The sequence below is a fragment of the Schistocerca gregaria genome, chromosome 2, assembly GCF_023897955.1.
Source record: "Schistocerca gregaria isolate iqSchGreg1 chromosome 2, iqSchGreg1.2, whole genome shotgun sequence".
NCBI classification, from domain to species: domain Eukaryota; kingdom Metazoa; phylum Arthropoda; class Insecta; order Orthoptera; family Acrididae; genus Schistocerca; species Schistocerca gregaria.
Genome location: NC_064921.1, coordinates 85,372,586 through 85,392,222, shown reverse-complemented (window position 1 = coordinate 85,392,222; position 19,637 = coordinate 85,372,586). Strand labels below are relative to the sequence as shown.

At 42.9% G+C, this 19,637-nt stretch overlaps 1 protein-coding gene across 3 annotated transcripts in view; it reads right to left on the bottom strand.

The window, feature by feature from the left end:
• LOC126336364 (dehydrogenase/reductase SDR family member 11-like) overlaps nucleotides 1–19,637 on the bottom strand; it is a 477,124-nt gene that overhangs the window by 287,627 nt on the left and 169,860 nt on the right. Inside the window, exons 3-5 of one of the 3 annotated variants that reach the window (XM_049999968.1) lie at nucleotides 19,201–19,330; nucleotides 17,512–17,641; nucleotides 9,616–9,780 (exon numbers count right to left, since the gene is read on the bottom strand). The exons of the other annotated variants lie outside the window; for them this stretch is intronic. Coding sequence (XP_049855925.1) covers nucleotides 9,616–9,780; nucleotides 17,512–17,641; nucleotides 19,201–19,330 — 425 coding nt within the window. The remainder of the gene's footprint in view (nucleotides 1–9,615; nucleotides 9,781–17,511; nucleotides 17,642–19,200; nucleotides 19,331–19,637) is intronic. 3 annotated transcript variants of the gene reach the window in all.

The following is a 19,637-nucleotide window of genomic DNA, read 5'->3' as shown; positions in this document are numbered from 1 at the left end:
TAGTAACTCACTGGACTAAAGTACACGCATACAGTGTGCTACGATCCAGTCCCTCTGACATTTCGTCCGATGAAGATATTCAACTTCATGTGCCGCTATGATAACGTGCTTTTCAGAGGTAACCGATTGAAAATGTACATTGCATGTAAGTCCATTCTCAAAGGTCGCTCGGAAATGGAGCTGCATTCACTCAGCAGCAATTCTAATCGGATTTGAAACCAATTGTTAGCCGGCAGGAGGGGCCGAGCGGTTCTAGGCGCTACAGTCTGATGCGCGACCGCTACGGTCGCAGGTTCGAATCCTGCCTCTGGCATTGATGTGTGTGTGTGTGTGTGTGTGTGTGTGTGTGTGTGTGTGTGTGTGTGTGTGTGTGTGTGTATGTGTGTGTGTGTGTGTGTGTGTGTGTGTGTGTGTGTGTGTGAGTGTGCGTGTGTGTGTGTGTGTGTGTGTGTGTGTGTGTGTGTGTGTGTGTGTAATGTCCTTAGGTTAGTTAGGTTTACGTAGTTCTAAGTTCTAGGGGACTGATGACCTCAGAAGTTAAGTCCCATAGTGCCCAGAGACATTTGAACCATTTTTTGAACCAAATGTGAATGACAAAGCGTGACACTGGTACCCGCTCCCTGCCAGTTAGAATTGTTTACGACTACTGTTCAAACTCTGTGTTACACGGCTTTGGGTGGTCACCATTCTTTGTGTATACGTCAGATAGTACTTACTGATACGCATCGGGTGATGCACGGCCGTGTAAAATACCAGTAGAATACGACGAAATATATCGCAATGTACAGCAATAAACCTTCCGATTTTGTTTTGAAAACAAATAAGATTCAAGGTCACAGAATGAGTAAGTTAATGATTCGCGTAAGAATACGCGGATGGCGCGTAGTCTCACATTAACGAAATTTTGCTTCACAGCGGAAGAATAAATCTGAAACAGAAGTTACCAGCACACAAATATTGACTATAGCGTAGGTTATTCGAATGAATGTGAACTCAAAATATGCAAAAATTGTGGTAACTTTTAGCATATAGCTTAAACGTAATAGCAAACAAATTTTACTTTCATGGAAGCCAGCGAAAGAAAGAGCAGTGTGAAGGACTCTTATGTATGTTCACTTGTCTAACAAGAAAAAAGGCTACTGAAATCCTATCAGAGCACTATGAGACTTAACTTCTGAGGTCATCAATCGCCTAGACCCTAGAATGAATTAAACCTAACGACATCACACACATCCATGCCCGAGGCAGGATTCGAACCTGCGACCGTAGCGGTCGTTCAGCTCCAGACTGTAGCTTCCAGAACCGCACCTATCAAAGATACATAGGTTATTCTCTGCGAAGAAATTGACTGAAAATTAAGCTTTCACAAGTGCCAACGTAAGTCGCTTATCTTTCACTGGGACTCAAAGTAAACTAGAATACGAAGAACAAGTTGTCCCGTGATTCAGGATCTGGATGCAGGTGTGATTTCATATACTTATGTTGAAATAAGTAGAACTCTTTGTTTCTTTGACCATTACGATTATCATTTTCTTCGCACGTCTCACTTATTTGTTCTAAGGTGGTTTCTTTCATATAATGTAGGTTTTGATTCTAATACAGCGTGAAAGTTACGTGTTAAACGGGCACTCAATTTCTCAATAGTTTTTTTCAATAATCTACTTTCAGAAACTCGCGAACTGGTCTTTTCGCATACTTCGCAAAGTTGCTCTGTAACTACTACAGGTGTCCGTGTATGTTCTTTGAGTTGTTTCTATGAGATATTGCAGAGGAAGCGTGATAACCTTTTACCGCTTCCGATTTCAGCCTGTCAGCGCACTGGCAATTGAAAGGACTTGCACGTGGACAGCTTAGAAACGCACATGTTGCGGGAGGCGCACCGGGTTGCAGCTGTTGGTGAGAACGTTTCATTTTATTCGAAGTGGTTGCTCTTAGGCAAGGTATTCCAGTCATTTCATTCACGAGGTGTTTGCATCCCACGGCCGATTTTCACTAACTTCGAAAATTAAACTTGCTGTGAATTGTGAAGGTGAGCAAATATTCAGGCGTGTGGTATAACAAAATTTCCGAGTCGTTGTGCTTTCAGTAAGCTTGAAGGTCATTACAGGATAGTGGTTTGGTCATCCAGTCAGAAGCGTTATTCATTCAATTTCGTCATTCCCCCCTTAAATTTTGGTCATTCTATGCTTTCATTGAAGTGGTGCATGCGTATTCATGTTTTTGTGATTCCGACATGTTGGATGTATACCTTGAACATCAAGTGGCGTGTGTCCTCTGCTTGCTTGATTTGAAATCAAAATACAATTGAATTAGATATGACCTTCCTCATTTCCATTTTGCTACGTCGTTCATTGAAGACTCGCATATAACATAGGCGTGCTTTTTCTGCCGCCACTCCATTCATACATTGCTAAGTACCACTTTATGTGTCCATCTGTGTAACTCTAGCTCATAATAAAGATAACGAATTCATTCAGATCTCAGGTAATTTTCCCCTATTTCTAGTAACAAACACCGCGTTCTGTGCATGCAAAGTTTTCGGCGGATAAGGTAAGTGTTAGTGTTGGTGGCTGCGTGAGGAATTCCTGTGGCAGGTTCTATACAGCATACTATACACAGATGAACCACAACGTCATGACTATGTACCTACAGACGATGTAAACTCCTCCCGGCGATAGCAGCGTCACAAATGTTCAAATGTGTGTGAATTTCTGAGGGTCCAAACTGCTGAGGTCATCGGTCCTAGACTGACATAGTACTTAAACTACCTTACGCTAAGAACAACACACACGCCCATGCTCGAGGGAGGACTCGAACCTCCGGCGGTAGGGGCCCCGCAATCTGTGACAGGACGCCTCAAACCGCGCGGCCACTCCGCGCGGCGCAGCGTCACATAGCGAGGAATGACAGCTAGTCAGACACATGCACAGCACATGCAGTATCTGTGAGCGTGCTGTCTGTGTGTAGAATGGGCAAGGCGCGCGATCTATCTGAGTCTGACCGAGGGCAGATTGTGATGGCTCGGCACGAGCATTTCGGAAACCACATGAGTTGTCGGGTGTTCGAGGAGTGCTGTGGTGAATGTCTTCAACACGTGGTGAAACCAAGGTGAAAGCACTTCAACCACTCGTTACAGATTTCGAACGGCGTAGGCTGGACATTCTGGTAAAACAGGACAGACGGCGAACTGTGTTGGAGATAAAATCAGACTTAAATGCTAGGCAGGGTACAAGAGCGTATGAACACACAGTGAACCGAACACTCCTGACGATTGGCCACCGCAGCCGGCAACGCACACATGTTTCAGAATTAATACCACGACATCGGCAGCTACGACTAAAATGGGCATGTGATCATCGGCACAGGGAGTTGGCGCAGTGGCAGAGCGTTGAGTGGTCTCATGAATCGCGATACCTTCTTCATGATGTCGATGGGATGGCGAGAATCCGTCGTCTTCCAGGGGAACAGCCCCTTGAAACCTGTACTGCGGTACGGAGGCAAGCTGGTGGCGGCTACATTATGCTCTATGGAACATTAACGTGGGTGCAGTGGAGCTCGAGCAAGGCACCATGACGTGTAAGGAGTATTTTGCACTGGTTGCTCACCATGTACACCCCTTCACGACGATCATGGCGTTTTAAACAAGATAATGCACCATGTCAAATATCCAGGAGCAGTTCGAGGAACGCAGTGACGAGTTCCAATTGATGTGCTGGCCCCTCCAACTTGCCAGACCTGAACCTGATCGAACACATCTGGGATGGCATTGGACGTGGCGTCAGAGCTCATCACCCCTCTCCCAGGAATTTACAGGAATCAGGTGACCTGTGTGAGCAGATGTGGTGCCAACTCCAACCAGCGACCTACCGAGGCCTCCCTGTTTCCATGCAACGTGGCGTCGGCGCTGTCATCCGTGGACATACCGCATTTTCAGTTCTTTCGATATGCACTATCATTCAAATAACTTGGACAAGTAATACCAGAAGTTATCCGTTCCCACGTTTGGGGGTTGGGTTGTTTGGGGAAGGAGACCAGACAGCGAGGTCATCGGTCTCATCGGATTAGGGAAGGACGGAGAAGGAAGTCGGAAGTGCCCTTTGAAAGGAAACACCCAGGCATTTGCCTGGAGCGATTGAGGGAAATCACGGAAAACCTAAATCAGGATGGCCGGACGCGGTTATCACCCGTGTTAAGTTAGATAGGATATGTGTTGTTGTCTGAAGAACGAGGTGTCAAAGCAGGGTTGGTACCTCGCAATTCAAGTTTAAGAGACGATAACAGCAGCAAGCCACACCGGCGTAGCCACGCCCACAAGCGTTTCGCTACGCCGCTGCATCGGACCTTTAACTTACGACCAAGCACTGTGGCATTCACGCCAATCCGGGATCACAGTATTGTCTTCCAGTAGGCCATCTGTGTGATCCATTTATTAGGCTGAACACTACGTGGAAGTTATTGTTAAATATACTCTGAGTGAGAGACTCGTGTTTTCTCTGTCTCAAGTAATACGTTGACGTACAGAGACAGATGTCTCATGACATTCCTTGCAAATGGTTGTACAACGTTAAGTAATTCTTCTTATCTATGTTGTTACAAAATGAAGTAATATTATATGTTACATATTATCGGAACAAATCAAGAACCGACCGTTATGGCTATGAATGTATTTTCATCCGGTGCAACAGGATCTTTCCAATGATTTTCACAATGAGTGATGTTTAATTATACATGCCATTCACTAGTTACACCATTTATGTAAGTATGAGCTACTTTTTTAAGTTCATTTTGCGTTATCGAAATCAGGTAGCATTACAATATCGACTACCGGGTCATTCATTTGCTTAAAACAAGGCATGGCTTTACTGAACCAAGGCTTAACCATACTACTTGCATTTGTAATCAAGGTTCTGAAAAAATAGGTACTTTGTAACCTGTATTGCTGGTTTCTCATGTTATTTGCTAATTCTTGTATTTTCCTCTCAGCCAAGACAGCTAGCTAATCGTCCGGATACTTATTTGCATCTCTACGTGACTTGTTGTCCAACAAATGATTGAACAAATTTTGTGTAACCACGATTTATTCCAGCTAATTTCTTTCAATGTCTGTTTGTTCTTCTGTTGCGACGTGTGAAGAATGTTTCTCTGTATCCAATTGAAACCCCTTATATCAAGTTTTTCAGTGTTTATACCGATTGACGTTATTAGTGAATGGTGTTGGTTTGTCCGGCCTCGGCAAGGGTGCCTTGGGGACGCTCTTTTGTGATAGACGATAAAAAAGTGAAGGGGCAAGAGGAAAAGGGGAAGAACGAAGGGCAAAATGGGATACAAAATATTGATACTTCTGGGTAGGGTATTTCTGTCTTCCATTTGCTTACCTACTGTACCTTTACTACCTCTCAGCATTATCATATTTTCATTCTCTTTTATACGGTTTATCAAATATATTACATCTACACAACTACTCTGCCATTCCCAATTAAGTGCTTGGCAGGTTCCTTAAGTGCCTGGCAGATTCTATTTTACTTTAGATTCTCTTTTACCTAAAGTTCGCCATCTGTTTCATCATCATCAGCTGTTAGAATAAACATGCACCCTTGAACAATGGTAGTGTGCATTATCTTCGTATCGATCTTGAAAACAGTCATGGTGTCACTGGGTTACTCCAAATATCTCGCTACATTATTAACTTCCTGTTCATGACCATGCCAAACCCTGTTCTCTCAGTCATTGATGTTGTTATTGCTATCATGCAGTCGCCTGGCCAGAGTTCCCTCCCTTCCATTTCACTTCATTAATTCCTACCAAGTCCTAATTTCAGGTTATCAGTCTCGATCCTGTTTTCTCAGTTTCCGAACAACATTCAGACTACCTACAAGTACATTCTGCTCTCAGATTTGTAAAACGTTATCCACATTCGTTATACTCCTGGTAACGCCCACCAAAGAACTGAATGGGTGAACAATGTACATTTCTATATAGCCCTCTGTAAGTAATTGTACATTTTTCTTTATGGTCTTATTTTTTTTTGGGGGGAGGGGGGGGGGGGGGAGCGACTGATAGCTTTCAGACCACCTGATGATGACAAACTATCGAAATTGCAATGGTGATATATGAACAGTAAAGATTTTTGGTAGAGCCTAAGTGAAATGACAACTTACAGTAACTTTGTCAAGGCTGTTGGCCCTCTCCTTATCAAAACTTTTGCGAAATAATAGATCATCATGATACTTATTTTGTCTGGTATCTTGTGCTTTTGATCAACTCCGACATTAATGACGAAAATTGGCATCAGCAGACAAAGCAGCGGTGTGACGAAGATGAGTCGGAAAAATGTATCTGTAGTCTACTAGAGCAGGGTTTCCCAGGTGTGTTCCTCAGGTAGTTAATAAATGCGCCGCAAAAATTTGTTAATAACATGGCTTTTTTCGACAGTTTTCTTAGTTGTGAAAATTTTTATTGCGATTTCTGTGATATTAATCATGGTTTAATACCGTAATGAACCTGAATGAAACAAATTTTTCTCATTTTTTAAGTATTATCAAGTTTCAAAGTAAAGAAAGCGTTACATCAGAGTAACTCAAAGTTTGGGAACCCCTGTTCTAGAAATTAGAGGGTTATGTGTATTCAGTTCATGTATTTATTGCACTTTAGGAGAAAGACTCATCACTGCCGTATGAAAGGGTGGTAAGTTTTCAAACGTCTCAGGTTGGGGCAAACAGCCGCGCTGGACTTGGTAACCTCTTCCATTAACCACCTAACGGGGGGGTGCAGAACCACGGCCCTGGTTTGTGCTCGAGCGATCCAAGCGGGCGAAATCTCTGTAGCTCATCGTTCATTAAAACAAAACTAGACTAAGCGTCGTTCAGGACAACTCTACCTTCCTCAAAAACGAGAGGATGTTCAGAGCGTTCGAGATCGCCCTTCTCGCGAAGTACCGGACAAGGAAGCAGACGCTTACAAGTAGACATATGTTGTTATGTTTTTCGTAACACGTGCGTCAGGATTGTTGCGCAGTGTACCTGGTTGCCAGCTCATTGCCTTCAACTACGGAGAAATGATAGATATATTAATTCATCGTATATTTGGTCTAATTAAGTATGATATACAGTCGGAAGCGTGTGTGCTTGAGTGATGAAAGTCGAACCCTCACGCAACGGACAAACTCACAGTCCCCACGGTCAAAGTCACGCATTTAGATATCACGAAGGCGTTTGACACGGTGCCCCACTGAAAGCTGTTAGCGAAGGTACGAGCATGCGGAATAAGTTCACAGATATGTGAGTGGCACAAAGTAATAGAAACCCAGTATGATGTCCCCGACGACAAGTGTGTCTGAGAAGGCTATTGTCAGTAGCGCCCCAGGGAAGTGTAATAGGTCCGCTGTTGTTCTATATGCACACAAATGATTTGGCGGAGAGGGTGAGCAGCAATCTGCGGTTGTTTGCTGATGATTCTGTTGTGTATAGGAAGGTGTCGAAGTTGAAAGACTATAGTAAGATACAAAAGACTTAGACAAAATGTCTACTTAGTGTGGTGAACGGCAGCTAGCTCTAAATGTGGAGTCCGCAGCTCGTGGTCCCGCGGTCGCGTTCTCGCTTCCCGGGTTCGATTCCCGGCCGGGTCAGGGATTTTCACCTGCCTCGAGACTACTGGGTGTTTGTGCTATCCTCACCATTTCATCACCATTCATGAAAGTGGCGACATGCGACTGAGCATAGGTTGGGAATTTGTACGGACGCTGAAAACCGCGCAGTTGAGCGCCCCATAAACCAAACATCATCATCATCTAAATGTGGAAAAATGTAAGTTAATGAGGATGTGTAGGATGGAAACACTTTTAATGTTCGGATACAATACTGCTAGTGCCCTGCTTGAAACAGTCAAGTCGCTTGAATATCTGGGCGTCACGTTGCAAAGTGACATGAAATGAGCGTGTGATAACTGTGGTAGGGAATACGAATGGTCGACTTCCGTTTATAGGGAGAATTATAGGAAAGAGAGTGTCACCTGTAAAGGAGACCGCGTATAAGTAGATGGTGCGACCTATTCTTGAGTACTGGTGGAGCGTTTGGGATCTGTAACAGGTCGGATTGAAGGTTCAAATGGCTCTGAGCACTACGCGACTTAACATCTATCAGTCCCCTAGAACTTAGAACTACTTAAACCTAACTAACCTAAGGACATCACACACACCCATGCCAGAGGGAGGATTCGAACCTGCGCCCGTAGCGGATGCGCGATTCTAGACTGAAGCGCCTAGAACCACTCGGCCATCCCGGCCGGCTCGGACTGAAGGAAGACATTGAAGCAATTCAGAGGTGGGCTGCTATATTTGTTACCAGTGATTTTGAACAACACGCAATTGTCACGAAGATGCTTCGGGAACTCAACAGGGAGCCCATGGAGAGAAGACGACGTTCTTTACGAGAAACTATATTGAGAATATTTAGAGAATCGGCATTTGAAGCTTACTGACGAACGATTCTACTGCCGTCAACATACATCGCGCGTAAGGAACACGAAGATAAGATGTGAGATTTGACGGCTCAATAGGAGGCATATAGACAGTTGTTTCTCTCTCGCTCTATTTGTGAGTGGAACAGGAAAGGAATGGCGTAGTGTTACTGCTTACCCTCCGCCACGCACTGTGCGGTGGCTTGCGGAATATCTATGTAGATGTACTTGCCTTCCACCTATTGATGAGCTATATCCCAGTTGCCTTCAGTTAGTATTACGTCTAGACAGAATTTTAGGGCTACTCCTTAGAGTTCCCGAGTGTTAATATGTTTGGTTTTCTGGTATTTGCTACCGATTCAATGCGTTGCTTAGTAACAGAGACCAAAGGAAAGTGGCAAGTCTAGGAGTAAGTACGTGATGTGGAGTACCTGGACCCTCTACAGACAACCCACACATAAGGCTTCGCTGCCGCGCACCATAAACACATCATAATCGTTATGCAAAACCAAAGAAGGTCCTGGTTTTAAATTACTGGATTACTTAATACTAGCTAGTCACCATATAATCATTTTATTTCCGAGATAACTAGAAAAGGATACGTGGAATGAACTGTTTTAACGTAACCATTCTACATGGTGTGAATGCGCATTTGCTCTCTACTAGGAGACTGCCTATACTACGCTTGTCCGTCCTCTTTTAGAATACTGCTGCTCGGTGTGGGATCCTTACCAGATAGGAGTGACGGAGTACATCGAAAAAGTTCAAAGAAAGGCAGTACGTTTTGTATTATCGCGAAATATGGGAGAGAGCGTCACACTACTGATGCACGATTTGGACTGGAAATCATTAAAAGAACGGCGTTTTTCGTTGCGACGGAATCTTCTCACGAAATTCCAATCACCAACATTCTCCTCTGAATGGGAAAACATTATGTTAGCACCTACCTACATAGGGAGGAACGATCACCACGATAAATAAGGGAAATCAGAGCTCGTAGGGAAAGATATAGGTGTTCATTCTTTCCGCGCGCTATACGAGATTGCAATAATAGAGAAATGTGAAGGTGGTTCGATGAACCCTCTGCCAGGCACCTGAATGTGATTTGCAGAGTATCCATGTAGATGTAGATGTACCGAGTCTATATTTTATGTAACTCACCTGAACGCGAGGGTGTTGGGACAGCATGTATACAACGGCGTCTGCTATGTCTTCTGATTCCATGAAAGGTATATCCTTCAGTTTGGAGAAAAATTCAAGTTCTTTTGGAGAAGCAGCTGCCATATTTGATGCTCCTTCAGTTCGTACTGCGCCTGGAGAAACTTGCTGCAAGAAGACGCATTGCACTAAAATGTAAGTACAGTCACAGGAATCAAATTTTGAAAATCTAGTCCTCTCACTTTGTCTCTCTCTCTCTCTCTCTCTCTCTCTCTCTCTCTCTCTCTGACACACACACACACACACACACACACAGAACATACCCACACGACCTTATATATACAAAAACATTAACACCAAGAGAAACTCCTCAACACATTGACGATTCAAATTATAGATTATCGTTACTAGTGTACGTGTAAAACATAATGTAGGCTAAGAATGTGGCATGCTTTATTTAATATTAAATGCCCAGCGACACCGTATGAACTACTGTTCTTCTTCTTCTTCTTCTTTTGTCGGAATGTGTCCAGTGTTACGAAAGCCACGGCTGCAGTGGACTGCATCAGGCACTGTTGCAGACGTGGCTGCCTCCACATTCAGAATCGCCCTTTGTGCGGCAACAGTCCGGCTACAGTTTTTTGTTTGGTGTTTACGAGGGAATTTCTGATAATCAATAGCGTGTTACACAACTACAATAGTTTTTACCCAACTTTAGTGAACACAAACTGAAGTACGAGGAGCGTACAATAAGTAATGCCGCACTTTTTTTCTGAAAGTAGATTAGCTTGATCCAGGATTCCCAATACACCATGTTATTCCCCAATTTTTTGTTTGCAAAATCGTATTTTTCAACACTGCGACAGCCTTACGCCATCTCGTTGGGACTGAACGTTACCGCTCCATTAGTTGACGTCGAAGTGGAAGTCTTGCTGCATCAATAAATCCCCGTCATCCACGTACGACTTCTCACGGAGTGCATCCCTCATTGGGGCCAAAGAGATGTGCGGTACGGGGAGTAGGGTGGATGAGGAAGAACAGTCCAATGAACTTCCGTGGGCTCCTCCCGCGAGCACAGGACAAGTTCGTTTGCATTCTTATAGCGACGAACACGCTACAGCCGTTTCTTGAATCTTCCAAGGAACACAGAAGACACACACTTATGAGTACCCCATCTGGTGGACGAGTGTGTTACCACTACCAACAGAGACGTCTAGATGAGGAGCGAGGTGTCTGATTGTGATCCATCAATCACCTCGAATGAGGGTGTCCACACGTTCCAACTTTGCGGGGTCACAGCTATGTATGACGAGCGGGCACGCACAGTTCGGACAAGTTTGCGCGACCTTGTTGCGATGATGATATACGCTAGCCCAACAACTCAGCGTGCTTTTGTTTAGTGTCACGTCTCCGTAGACATTCTGCAAGCAGCTATGAATATCTGCAATGCTCAGATTTTCCGCCAAGACTCAGCGACAGCTCTCTCGTGGAACACATTTCCGTTGCAGGCACCACTTTGCGATGATGACATACGCTAGCCCAACAACTCAGCGTGCTTTTGTTCACTGTCACGTCTCCGTAGACATTCTGCAAGCAGCTATGAATATCTGCAATGCTCAGATTTTCCGCTAAGACTCAGCGACAGGTCTCTCGTGGAACACATTTCCGTTGCAGGCACCACTTTGAAAGCTTCGTAAAACGCCCCCATCAATCGGAACTTATTGAAGCTATAGGCGCTGAAGCGGAATATTCCACCACGCCCCACAACTAATGCTGCATTTTTTTTTGAACCGAAATTTGCCAAAAATAAGTGTTGCGTTACTTACTGAACGACCCTCGTACATGCTTGTGGATCTTCAGTTTCCGAAGAAAATCTAAAAAATATTAATTCGCTAAAGAGTAAAGATATTGACAACGACGCGAATTATGCAGTTATCACCTCAGTCCTACACAAAACATCATAAGTAGGCCTGCACCTTTACAATGTCCGCCCCGATAACTGAGTGGTCAGCGTGACGGATTGCCGTCCTACGGGCCCGGGTTCGATTCCCGGCTGGGTCGGGGATTTTCTCCGCTCAGGCACTGGGTGTTGTGCTATCTTCATTTCATCCCCATCCGGCATGCAGGTCGCCCAGTGCGGCATCGAATGTAATAAGACCTCCACCAAGGCGGCCGCACCTGCCCCGCAAAGTGTCTCCGGCCATTGACGACAAACGCACATTTCACCTCTACAATCTGTTTGTGTCATTAATAGATAATGTTTTACCTCCGCATGAACCATCCCCCAAAGGTGGAGTGGCTTGCGTACTGCTACTACACAGATAGCAGTAGTTTTGGAAATGTCTGGTAAGACCTTACGGGACCAAACTCATGAGGTCATCGGTCCCTAAGCTTACACACTACTTAATCTAACATAAACTAATTTACGCTAAAGACAACAAACACACCCATGGCCGAAGGTGGACTCAAACCTCACACGGATGGAGACGCGCGGACCGTTACAAGACGCCCAAGACCGCGCGGCTACCATAATGTAGATGCAACCACAGAGAGGGGGGGGGGGGGGGGGTTCTGTCGAGAGGGCAGACAAATCAGTGCTTACTAAAGAGTGGCAGCAGACTTTTTAGTAGTTTAGGTGCAGGGGCAACAGTCTGCATGGTTGACTTATACGGCGTTGTAATATCAGCTAACGTGGCCTTGCTATGCTGTTCTGTGTACCGTTGAAAGTAAACGGAAACTACAGCTGTTATTTTGAATGAGGGGATATTCGTTTTCTGTGTGGTTAACTATTGATCGCATCCTGGCGGTAAAATCGTCCGACACTCGCTTGTCCGGTGGAAGGAAGTCGTCACCAGAAAAAATAAATCTACAAGTCGGAGCTTCCAACGTTAGACCCCTTAATTGGGTAGGTAGGTTAGAGAATTAAAAAAGTGGAAATGCACAGGTTGAGATTAAATATAGTGCGAACTAGTCTACTGCAGTTGCAGGAAGATAAGGACTTCCAGTCAGCTGTGCTAAGAGGCTACAAATGCAAAATCAAATAGGGTAATTCAGAAGTTGGTCTAATAATGAACAAGAAAATAGAAATACCGTTACGCTACTATGAGCAGATAGTGAGCGCATTATACTAGCTTAGGTAGACACTAAGCCAAACCCTCCACAATAGTACAATTTTATATGCCAATTAGCTCCGCAGGTGACGAAGAGATGGAGAGAATGTATGATAAGTTGAAAAAAATTACTGAGATAGTTAATGCAGACATAAATTTAATTATGATGGCGCACTGGAAATCCGTAGCAGGAATTGGGAAAGGAAAAATGGTAGGAGAATATGGAGCATAGGAATGAAAGAGGAAGCTGCCTGTTAGGGTTTTGCACAGAGTATAATTTAATCATCGCTAATACTTGCTTTATGAGAGAAGATCGTGTACATGTAAGACTTGGAAACACAGGAAGGTTTCAGATATATTGCGTAATGGTAAGGAACAGGTTCCGAAATCAAATTTTAAAGTGCAAAATGCTTCCAGGGGCAGATGTGGATTCTGACCATAAGTTATTAGCTAAGAATTTTGGGTATAAACTAAAAAAAAAATACAGACAGATAGGAAATTAAGGAGACGAGACTTGGATAAATTGACGAATGTGAGGCTGTTGAGAGCTATAGAGGGATAGAGGGGTAAGAAACACAACAGTAGACGAATGTGTACTCTTCACGGAATAAATAGTGAAGGCAGCCGAAAATTAAATAGGCAAAAACACGGAGCGCAGTATAAATTATACGGCAAAGAATGAGATAATGAATGTAAAGGACGAAAGGAGAAAATTCAAAAATTTAGCAGATGGAACAGAAAAAAGGGAATACAGATACCCAAAAATTCAGTCTGACAGGAAGTGAAAACGACAAAGCAGGGATGGCTAGACGAGAAATTCAATGATATGGAATCATGCGTTACTAGCGAAATGATAAATGTCACCTACAGGAATAATAAGGAGATCATTGCACAAATAAGGAGGAGCTGTATGACTATCAAGAGATCAGACAGAAAAACAGCTCTAAGCTAAGAAGGGAAAGCTGAAAAGCGAAATAAATGCATAGATGGCTATAGAACGTAAATGAACTTGAGGATAATATAATCGAAAGGGAACAGAAAGTAGATTAAGATGAGCTGGGGATCATGACATTGCCAGAAGAATATGGCAGAGCACTGAAAGACATAAGTCGAAACAAGACTGCTGGAGTAGACGACATTACTTCAAAACTGTTGAGATCCGTGGGAGATCCAACCATGACAGAACTGCTCCCCCTGATTTGAAAGTTATAGGAGGCAGTCGAAATACCCTCAGGCTTCAATAAGCCATGGTTGCAAAACACTGACATGAATTATTTACAGAGAGTGGAAAAACTAGTAGATGCCGACCTCTGGGAAAATCACTTTGGGTTCCGCAGAAACGGAGAAACGCGCGAAACAATAGTACCCTATGATACATCTTAGATGATAGATAAGGCAAACCTATGCTTGTAGTATGTCTGGATTCACAGGAAACTTTCGACAATGTCAATTGGAATATGCTCTTTAAAATAATGAAGATAAAAACGATAAAATAAATGCACCGAATATTTATTTACAACTTGTGCAGAAACTAGACTGCAGTTATGGGAAAGGAAAGCAGGGGATAAGAAGGGAATGAGACAGACTTGTAACCTATTCCGATATTGTTAAACCTATAAACTGGACATACTGTCAAGGCAATCAAGGAGACATTTGAAAAGTGAATTAAACTTTTGGGAGTCGAAATAAAACCTTGAGGTTTGCTAATGATATTGTAATTCAGAAGAGCACTTGGAAGAGCAGTTGATTAGAATGGGCAGCGTCTTGGAAAGAGGTTATAAGATGAATATCAACAAAAGCAAAAATACATTAATGGAATGCAACAGAATTCAATCAAATGGCGCTGAAAGAATTAGATTAGAAAATGAGACACTAAAATAATAGATGGATTCTATTAATCATGCAGCAATATTTGACGATGGCCAAAATAGAGAGAATATGAAATGTAAATAAGCTAAAACACGGAAGAATTCCTGAAAAGATCTAATGAGAATTTAAGTGTTAGGAAGTCTTTTGTGAAGGTATTTATCTGGAATGTAGCGTTGAAAGCAAGTGTAACGTGGACGATAAGCAGCTGAGACGGGAAGTGAAGAGAAACGTTTGAAATGCGGTGCTACAGAGGAACGCTAAAGATTAGATGGGTAGATCGGAAAAACTAATTGTCAGATACTTAACTGAACAGGAGAAAAAATAAATTTATTGAATAACTTGACTAAAAGATGGCATCAGTTGACGGGACACATACTGAGGAACGAATTAATCGTCTGGTTGGTAACAGAGGGAAATATGGTGTGGGCGGGGGAAAGGAAGGGGAGGAGACGGTAAAAAAAGTACAGGAAGACCAAAGGTGAATACAGTAGTTTCAAATAGATGTATGTTACAGTAGGTATGTATAGATGTAAAGGCTTGCAGCAAATGGAGTATGTGGAGAGCTGCATCAAACCAGTCTTCGAACTGAAGATCAGCGACAATCGTATGTCTGAATGAAGTATGGTACTCGGTGTTCTGAAAGTTAGAAAAGACTCATGTAATAAACACCTGGTCAAAAGGCATACACATCTGCGTAGTTTTCCGAATGATCTACACTGTTGAACCATTGACAGAAACGACACAAATAATTGGTAGAGTCGGAAAAGTGAATAGATGTTTTAACTTAATGGGTTGTGGCAAAAATTTATAACCGCAGGAACGAAGCGAGACTGTTCACTTATGGAGCAGTTGGAATGAAATTATCAACCAGTACTGTGCACAGCGATGAAAGGTATACTAGATGATTGCAGAGCGTCAGAAAAATGTGCAGGGGAAGCCCTAGTATATGCTGTGTGGAGTGCAGGTCAGTATCGGGCCATTGTCGACGCGGCAAGCGAGGTGGCACTCGGTGCGTGGCGGTGAAAATCCCTAAGCGGCCACACAGATTTGGCTTTCTCTGGTTTCCCTACAATCGCGTGATCGAATGCAGGAATTGCTCCTTTGATGAGAATCTCCTCCTTATTCATACCAAATCTGAATTTATAATGGCACTAATGATCACATCTTATATAGTACGTCCCACGCTAAGTCCCTGTCTCTTCAAGGGTGAATCCCAGTTTTGGTTACAGAGTATCCTGAGACGTTTTTCAATTGAGGTGTAATCTGCTATCATTTGTCAAAAAGTGCTGAAGTTAACGCCTTCCGACTAGTCTGTAGGCAAAGCACCCTTGATGTTACACATGTTTTTCAAATAGTAACAATTTCATTCTGCAGGTCAGACGTTATATAGGGTAGATCATCCAGAGCAGTCTCGTGGAAGCATGTTGTTGTTGTATTGAGGACAAAGACTGGTGTGATACAGTTTTCTAAGCAACTCTATTCTGTGGAAGATTAATCATCTCTACATAAATAGCGAAACCGATATCTATTTGACCCTTCTTCCTGTTTCGGCCCATTACCAACGTGGCGCTTCCTTGATGCCTCGGGATTTGTCCCATCAACCGAGTCCTAGAATCCTTCCTTTAGTCACATTGTGCCATAAATTTATTTGTACGCCAGTTTGCTTCAATGCATCCTTATTAATTATTCGACCCATCCATCTATTCATCAGCATGCTCCTGAAACAATGCATTTCAAAGGCTTCTGTTCTGATCTTGTCTGAACTGCTTATCGTCTACATTTCACTTTACAAATACTTTAAGAAAATATTTCCTAACGCTGAAATTTATATCAGACTTAAGCAAATTTCTCCATTTGAGAAATACTTTTCTCGCCATTGCCACACTTTTTGCATCAAATTTGCTTCACCCATCATCAGTTACTTTACTGCCAAATATCAATACTTACGTGCTGTTTTCAGTGTCAGTTGTTAATCTAATTCACTTAGCATTGCCAGATGTAATTCGACTACATCCCACTACCATTGTTGACGATTTTTGTCGTTTCAAAACATCCCGTTCAACTGTACGTCCAAATCCATTGCAGTCTCTGAGCGATTTAAAATACCACCAGCAAGTTTCAAAGTTTTTATTTACTTTCCCTGAACTTTAATTCCCGTTCCAAATTTTCCTTAGTTTCCTTTACTGCCCACTCAACTAACAGACTGAATAACACCGGTGTAGGCCTGCGACATGTTTCATTCCCTTTTCAAATACTGCTTCCCTTTCATGTCCTTCGACTCTTACAGCTGCAGTCCGGTTTCTGGAAGAATGTACCAACCAATTCACACATTATACTGGAATCTCAGTCCCCAAGATTTCATACTATATGGTTGTAATGATCACTGTACATGTGTTATTGTTCGCCTAGTTCCTGTTCAATCCCTAAGCCTCACAGACAACAGATTTTTAAGACGATTTGTATTCACATCACATCACACACACATAAATCATAAGTAACACCATATGTCGTTGGTTCGCACGGCTCAATTGCTAGCATAATCCGTCTCGTGTTATTTTAACTCTAATACACTAACTTAATTACAGTGTGGCAAAGATGTTCAAACATTGATTCTTCATCCGGAATTCCATTTTTCTTGTTTTATTAATCACATGTAATGGGTCTTATACTTTGTCTAAGTGCATTCTTTTCGACCTGTAAACTTGTAACTGCTGTATCTGCAGTATTTTCTTGATTAATGAGAACCAGCATATGCTACAGTACTAAGGATAGCTGAAATACAAGTACTAAGATAACTTGCGAAAAACAAATAACAGATAGTCTCGTAACAATAATGATATGCAAGTATACTTCGTTTGAAAGCAGACAGCGAGCGCGTGTTCCTTCGTTAGACATGTGCCACATACAGTGGATAACTTACCCCTACTCGTATCTTGCTGCCCTTGGCGACCAGGTCTTTCCTCAGCCCTTCGAGCAGTACTTTGACGGCGTGCTTGCTGGCGAAGTACATCGCCATATCATCTATAGTCGGTGATGTGTGTCCGGCGACACTGAAAATTAGATACTAGGTTTCAACATTTGAAACAGGATCCAGCATCGTATGGTGAGTAACATATAAGTACGTGAGGCCCGTCTTGGAAGGTTAATCATAATTAATAATACACCAGTGAAACACACTGCTTATATTTTGCTACCTATTTCGTAAAGTGCTAGTTAATCACTCATATTTCAAATATTTATTCTTGTTCCTTCTTACTCCTCCCTGATAGTACTTTTTACATTCCTCAATCTGGACCCAGCACATCAATCAATGGTGATGGTGAATTACACTTAGTCCATTCTGGGTAATGTTAATAGCTCCACTGTCAGCGAGAAATTACGTGAACGTGACACTCAATATTTGCCCCACTTTCCGATGGATGTTTTTGGAGCATCAGAATCACTTACTGCTGGTTCTGTGTATTGGAAAGGAGCAATTCGGAGACAGTGGTATTATGAGAACAAAGTATGTTGTGTTGTAATTTTCGTGTAAGTCGTTAGTGCTTTTCTTGCTGTATCAAATTAGGGTAGAAATTGGGCTTTCTATCATTACTTCCGTGACCTTCATTGGAAGTAATTAGTTGTTGTCGTGTCAAGTAACGAGCCACGCAAAAGTGACCATGACACTTCTACACACCTACTACGTCGGAACTTATAGCTGCAGTGCTATCCGTCTCTCTAGCGGCTACATATTGTCTCTGAAGGTCCTTGAAATATATAGTAAACCACATGAAAACTTGACTGAGGTACAATATATGAACAATATTTATGCATCTGATCTCGGTTGGAGTTGTGTTGTGTACATAGTTCCTCGTAGTCAGTGCATACCTAACTTTCCCACTAGAGCGCGCCCTGCTAAGCACAACAGCGCAGACGCAGCGCTCGTCCATCTCCGCACTACGAGATGGCGCTGCCTTAGAGACGGACCAAATCCTGCTTCTGCCGATCCGCATATTAATATGTAACGCAGCCAATGAGATTGCTGCTAATGTATAACCTTTTCTCCTTGCGGATCACACTTGCGCAGTGATACCTGAACGAGCGAGGTATTATAACGAGTGTACAGAGCTGCGATTGGTCAGTCTGCATTTGTCTGCACCAGTCTGTACCCATCTGCATTAGTCTGTACCAGTCTATAGACAAGTTCAGTCTGCACCTAAGAACATTATCATATTCCTGTACATAGCCATGAAGAGAAATGTATAGACACTTTGTCAAGTATCAGAGATATGTGAGAATAAGATTAACGTACCAAGACCAAAGGAACTTCAGACTGTCAATTGTAAATAGCATCCAGAATCAAGTTAAGTAAGGTTTATGCTTTTTATTATTTTAATAAATGTGTGTGAAAATTAATCAAGTTCTGTTTAAAATTCGTCACCGTCAATCTGCTACTCTAAGCGTACAAGTGGCTTTTCTATCGTCTGACCCAACAGCAGAAGATAAACAAGCCACAATAAGACAACGAGACATATTGCTGACACTTGCCTACTTCGTTAGAGCGACAAGTCAAATAATCTGATGGTGTGTGTATCGAAGGTCTTACAGTACGCACAACACACAACCCCACCTGTTGATGTGGATGATGAAGCCATCGTCGACACCTCTCTTGAGCATGTCCTGCACGGCCTCCCTGGTGCAGATGCTCAGACCCAACACGTTCACGTCCAGGATGTGCTTCCAGTCCTCCGTCTTGCCAGCTGGTTATACAAGAATAAAGACAAATACTACTGCAGTTGCGTAAACATTTATGCAACCCGTGTTACTAAATGGCTAATGTGGTAAACAGTCACATGGTTCCAGCTGAAGGTCTGCATAACCCTGTGATTGTTTAAAATACTCACCATGACGCCGGAAGTTAATCTAGAGCTGGACACATCTTTAAGGTCCAAGTTGGAATTATTAAGCACAACGGAATGGCTAATGTGAAAAATTTATGGGCCTAGCTGTGGATTCAAAAGTGGAGAACTGCGTGGTATTAAATTTCATATTAGTGAAAGGTGTCAA